Below are 5821 nucleotides of genomic sequence, written 5' to 3'. Positions count from 1 at the left end.
TTGGTGGAGAATTTGAGCAAAGAAGGGAAATCGGTGGAGAATCGATGGAGAATTCGAGCGGAAGAGGAGTATTGATGGCGAATTCGAGCGGAAGAGAAGGATCGGTGGAGAATCGATGGAGAATTTGAGTGGAATAGATGACGGGAAGAAGAAAAATTTTCTAAATGAGAGGAATTCAAGTTTTAACCCCAACTTTATTTGTTAAATGACTATTTTACTCCCGCCTTTTTATAGTGAACCAATTCTTGCTTATAGTGAAGTAATTTTATGGACTAATTTCAAAATCCTATGCTAAATTTAAGCCCTTGATTTCTTTATCTTGTGGTTGAAATTTGGTCTCTAATTATACACTTAAGCAGAACTTGCCCTATATCACTGCTCATTGAAAACAAATCCAGATCTGACTATATTTTTCAATTTATTTTAAAAATTGGGGGAGCTGAGCTGAGTTGAAAAATTGATAAAACTTTATTTTTCAATTTATTTTAAAAATTGGGGGAGCTGAGCTGAGTTGAAAAATTGATAAAACTTTATTTTTCCTGGCAATATGCTCTTAAAAGTTAAAAGTAAAAACTATATACGCGAATTCCAAAGGTTTTACACATTTTCTATCATTTTGAAATGACAAATTGAGATTCGACCGCTGATCATTCGTCAATCCGTTTTCTGAATTTCAATCGCATTCATAAATTCTGAATTTGATATAGTCCTCTGCAAGTCGATTAACTGTAATCGTAATTTGAATTTTAATTTGATTACAAAAGGCGAAATACGCGTCCATTCCCAGCCCTCACTCTTTCAGGTATTCACTCTACTTGGTGTGAATTGATTTGTGTAATTCTTGCTGTTTTAATGGTAATTTTTGCGTATCTTGTCACAGAACAATAAATCTCGGATTAGCTAGGTTGGATTGGCAGGATGGCGTATGAATTGAGCGAACAGAAAAGTGAGTGATTAATTTGTTTTGTGGTTAATCTCTCTAGGTTTATTCATTTGGCTTGGTGTTATATTTGTATGGTTAATCTCTCTAGTAATTGGGGTTGGGATTTGAATTTTGATGAAGTCTGATTATCCTGTTATTTTTTTCCCATTCTCATCTAAGAAATGGATATTTCTCAACCGTAGTGTTTAGGATAGATATGTTCTGATACTTACATAAACTAGAGGACATAGGCAAGAAAGGCAATTTGCTAATATTTTAGAGTTAATAGGATTGTAGTTTTCTTTTCTAGGTCTAATAGATCCAATGCGAGAAACGTGAGGTATTAATGAATAATCTATGATCGATGCACGTAGTGGGTTTTTCTGCTCCTTTCAAATACTATTTTACCCTGTTTTTTCTTTGATTTAAGCAGGGTCCAATGCTATTTGTTTTCCTGTTTTCTCTGTGTCATCATCGTAATGATACTTAGACCAGTTTGCTAAGCTATCATAGTGGGAGTTAGTTCTCTTCGTGTTTGGTGATGTTAATGTTCCACAAGTATGTTTAATTGTTTTATGTAGAAAGCAAGTCACATTTTTCAGTGTCCAAGGGGTCAATACCTAGAAATAATCAACTTGAGCGTATTATTTGTTCTGAGTTAGAAAATAAAGGGGTGTAAAGGCGTAGTCACTGCCTCTGCCTTCTGTGGAATCAGTCTTCTCGAAAGATCCAATAGCATATCAGAGAGGAGATTAGAGAATATATGGAAAAAGGAAATAAGTAAAGAAAAGTAAAGAATGGATTATATCATTATTCGATGGATTTTTGAATGATATAAAGATAAAGAGAAGAAAAAATGGGAAAAAGAATGTGTAAGAAAAGGCAGTGAGTATAAGTAGGATAACAATGACTTATGACATGGTTATGTGATGATGATGATATATTTAAGGTTTGAGTATATTGATGAGTTCACTTAGGTATTATGTGTGTTTTCATAGGTAGGCAGGCTATTAATTTTAAAACAAAATGGAAATAACAATTGGATAAGCTATCTAGGACATGGTTCAGGAATAATCTGCGAATGTCAGTCGACACAGTATGCAAAGGTATCTTTTGGAGTGAAATTATTAGTAGTATATAACCTTTTGCATAATTCAGAGGTTGGGTGTGATAGTCAAACAGATATAAGAGAGATCCATTAGCAAATTTATGCATGCCTGAGTATTTTACCAGCCGTTTTGTTAAAAAAATGCTTATATAATTCCAATACATTAACTGTATATGACACTCTGTAATTTATTATGCATCCGTTAAGTCCAATGCAATACTGAGTGATAAGCCTTTTCTTTTAATTCCTAGTTGATTCTAACTGAGATCTGACATCTTGTTAATTGTTATGCTACATTCTGATAAAATATTCTGCAGAGATTGGTCTTGGTCTGATTGGGTTTGGTATATTCTTCACCTTTCTTGCCGTAATTCTGTTTTTTGACAGAGGTTTGCTAGCTCTTGGAAATGTAAGACACTTTTGTTTTGTTCATTAAGCTTCCTCAAATCCCCCCTCTTCCGAAGGCATCTATTTGTTTATTATTTTCTCTGTCTTTGCCATCAGATCTTTTGGCTGACTGGTGTAGCCATTTTACTAGGCTGGCGATCAACATTGCAACTCTTCACAGACCGGAAGAATTATAAGGTACATGCTTCTGGAGAATGAAGAATGAAACATATTAGTGTTTTTGGATATTTTGGTACCCCAATCCTGTAGAAATACTAGTGGCTACTGATAGAGTTAGTAATTGTTTGCAGAAGATAAATTGTCGTATTTGGTTTCAATAATCCATATATTGCCAGTATTTCTCAGTATTCCCTTATGTTTATCAATATATTCTTAGACAGATTGATATTTAGTTATTTACGTGGATTCTATAAAACAGTGTAAGTCCCCATAAGATTTTGGTATTCTCAGAAGGTACAAAATATACAAAAAATAATCATCCTTGGTGGTGAAAAAATGTTAGTACATTTTATAATTTATATATACTAATACTATTGTTTCGAGTAAATGATTATTAAATATCTAACAGGGTTCAGTTTCCTTTCTTCTCGGGATATTCTTTATATTTGTCCGATGGCCAGTAGTTGGTATACTTGTGGAGATCTATGGCTGCATTGTTCTTTTCAGGTATGCAATTGTCCTGATTTTGTTCCTGTTCTCTTTGTTTGTTTTTGGAATGGTGTCATCCGTAATATTTGTTTGACCTAGTCTTGACTCAAATTTTATGGTTCGCTGTCCAGTGGTTTCTGGCCCTCAATAAAGGCATTTCTTTACCAGATTCCAGTAATTGGCTGGATTTTACAGTATCCCGCACTGGTGAGTTGATACCTACTTCTAATTATTTGCTTTTGAGAAATGGATTTTGGATTTTCGTGGGATGAATATAGTGAATGTGTGAAACGTCTTGTTAGAAAATGGTAAACGCTTTTCTTTCGTGATTGGAATGCAATTTAGAATCTGGTAGCCGGTCTTGTTCGGGTCTTGTATTTATGTGTTCTGCTCATACATACTACCTCCGTCCTCAAAAAAATAGAAACTTTTAAATAGGCACGAGTTTTAATGCACACTTGGTAAAGTAAGAGAGAAGAAAAGAAAAATGGGTAAAGTAAAAGAGAAGAAAAGAAAAATGGTTAAAGTAAGAGAGAGGAAGAGAAAAAGTAGTAGAAGTAGTGTTAGTGGATTATATGGTCCACGTCCTAAAATAGAAAGATTCAAAAGTTTCTATTTTTAAGGGACGACAAAAAATGGAAATAGTTTCTATTTTAAGGGACGGAGGTAGTATAACGTAAAAAACTTTTGGCCTTTCTATATGTTGTGCAATGTTTGAACACTTTTGGCCTTTCTATACGTTGAAGTCTATTTGTTAGAATCTGAATTTCATCGTCCTAGCTGATGCAAGTATTTGAACATCTAAACTTTCTGCACAGTATGCATAAGATTTCGACAATTCAATCACCTCAGTATCACGTGAATCATTACAAGGCCAAATTATTGTTATGTCCTGAATCTGGAAATGGCTCTCTTCGTGTTTCATCAAAATTTCAAGTTTGTTCTTTCTTTTCTTTCCTTATGTGATGCATTTCATCTCTGTAAAGGGCTATGCTGTACGTGGTCACATTATATTACGATATCCTGATTACTAATGCCTCGTTCAACTTGATTTCAGCTTATTAATCAGTTCACAAAGAGGTCTGCTTGACGGTTTTGATCAGTTCTAAAGATTTCGAGCAGTAGGAACATTGTGCACGGGTAGGTACTTAAATCTCTTCTTTCGACCAATCTTCGGTTAAATGTTGCTTTGTCACACTGTCAAAAATATGAGCTTTTTTAGGTGACTTGAAGAAAACATAATATTCAAACATTTGTAGTGGTTATCTGGTGGTGTAGATTAATGAAATTAAATTTGGTAGTTACAAACTGTACTGCCTGCAAGAAATAATGAGGGAGTGAATGAGGTGTGTGATGTTACATTAAATGATCTACATATAAAAATTAATATCTACTGAAATAAAATACCCCATATACATCTATATATTACAACGTTTATATGATGGTATATAGCATAAAATTTACTACTAACATTTATAAAATGGGATGCCATTCAAAACGGATAATAAATGCAATCACGCCACAATGCTGAAGCAAAGTAATGAAGGTGGTAGCTTCATTCCCCATGCAGTTTCTGTCATTATGGTTTAGGTTGATTATTTTTATTCTTGATATCTTCGTCCGCAAACTAATAGTCTTATTTTGTCATTTTGGGTCGACCGCAAAAATTAGTAGTCACCTTTTTTTATAGGACCTAATTTTTTACTAATAATATTTCAATATATTTCTATCTGTCATAGTTTACATGTGTTGATTAAAACATGTACCGCCATCAAAATAAGTCACTTATGGTTTATCCAACACCTTTTAAAATTTAATGACAAATACTCCTTCCATCCCACTAAAGATGTTCATCTTTCTTTTTTAGTTTGTCCTACTTAAGATGTCCACGTTCTATATTTGGAAATAAATTCCCCTTTTCTCTCTTATTAAAAATATTCAATTGCATTTTTCTCTAGACTTGCTCTATCTAACCACTCTTGCTAAAATCTCGTACTACACAATGTGGATATCTTTTAGTGGGATGGAGGGAGTAACAAAGTTTTAAAATTTCTTATTTGTTCCTTCTAATTAGATTTGTAAAAATTGAAACTAGGTTGATGGACAAAAAGATCTACACATGATTGTGTTGGTCAAGCAACAACATGGAGAGAGGAGTGTAAGTTAGAGAGAAGAACGAGAAGAGAGTGAAAAGAGGAATTCATTTGACTTTTTTAGAAGCGACGTTCAGTCGTCTACATTGTCACATTAATCCAGCTAGCGCTATTATTTATCTACATTGTACTAACTCGGCATCATATTGGCCTTGAAAAAATTATCATGGGACAATTGTAATTTTTGAAACTTGGTGATGTGTTATTTAAATTTTAAAGGTGCGAAACAAACTAGAATTCGACCAAATTTTGTAATTTGTGTGATATTATTACATTATTATTAGTCGACACATTATTTCAACTATTAGTAAAGGATGATTTCCTTTCAGACTTTTTTCTTTTGTTTCCTATAAACTAGTAATTCATTTTCACGTATAGTTAGTTAACTCTAAATTTATGATTCATTAAATGAAGGAATTCTTTAGTAGGCACACCTATAAATTTTGCAAGGAGTAAATGCATAAGTACCCAAAAATAACTCTCTTTTATTTCTTCCCTCTGTAGAGGGGAAATTAAATGTCACTTGGATTTTCTCGATGCTTCGCTGAAAATTTGAGCATTAATTTACCATCTCTTAGTATA

At 33.3% G+C, this 5821-nt stretch overlaps 1 protein-coding gene across 2 annotated transcripts; it reads left to right on the top strand.

Moving 5' to 3' along the window:
- Positions 1–570: 570 nt before the first annotated feature.
- LOC125218761 (vesicle transport protein GOT1) lies at positions 571–5470 on the top strand. 2 transcript variants are annotated; one of them, XR_007176021.1, is made up of 8 exons: positions 571–802; positions 881–946; positions 2348–2439; positions 2535–2615; positions 3007–3104; positions 3218–3293; positions 4144–4226; positions 5182–5470. XR_007176021.1 is itself a non-coding variant. In XM_048120511.1 (7 exons), the coding sequence occupies exons 2-7, from the start codon at positions 919–921 to the stop codon at positions 4174–4176; spliced, it is 408 nt and encodes a 135-aa protein (XP_047976468.1). In that variant the 5' UTR covers positions 572–802; positions 881–918; the 3' UTR covers positions 4177–4394. The 2 variants fall into 2 exon arrangements, 1 of the variants encoding a protein (XP_047976468.1); XM_048120511.1 differs by lacking the exon at positions 5182–5470 and having other exon boundaries at positions 572–802; positions 4144–4394.
- Positions 5471–5821: the final 351 nt, after the last annotated feature.

This window comes from Salvia hispanica, chromosome 4 (genome assembly GCF_023119035.1).
Source record: "Salvia hispanica cultivar TCC Black 2014 chromosome 4, UniMelb_Shisp_WGS_1.0, whole genome shotgun sequence".
Classification (NCBI taxonomy): domain Eukaryota; kingdom Viridiplantae; phylum Streptophyta; class Magnoliopsida; order Lamiales; family Lamiaceae; genus Salvia; species Salvia hispanica.
Note: the sequence above shows the minus strand (reverse complement) of the source record. Positions and strands in the feature narration are given on the sequence as shown.

Coding starts and splice junctions, on each gene's coding strand:
- LOC125218761 (XM_048120511.1), top strand. CDS start 919: ATGGCGTATGAATTGAGCGAACAGAAAA. Junction 947..2,347: donor TGAATTGAGCGAACAGAAAA/GTGAGTGATTAA, acceptor AATATTCTGCAG/AGATTGGTCTTGGTCTGATT. Junction 2,440..2,534: donor GTTTGCTAGCTCTTGGAAAT/GTAAGACACTTT, acceptor CTTTGCCATCAG/ATCTTTTGGCTGACTGGTGT.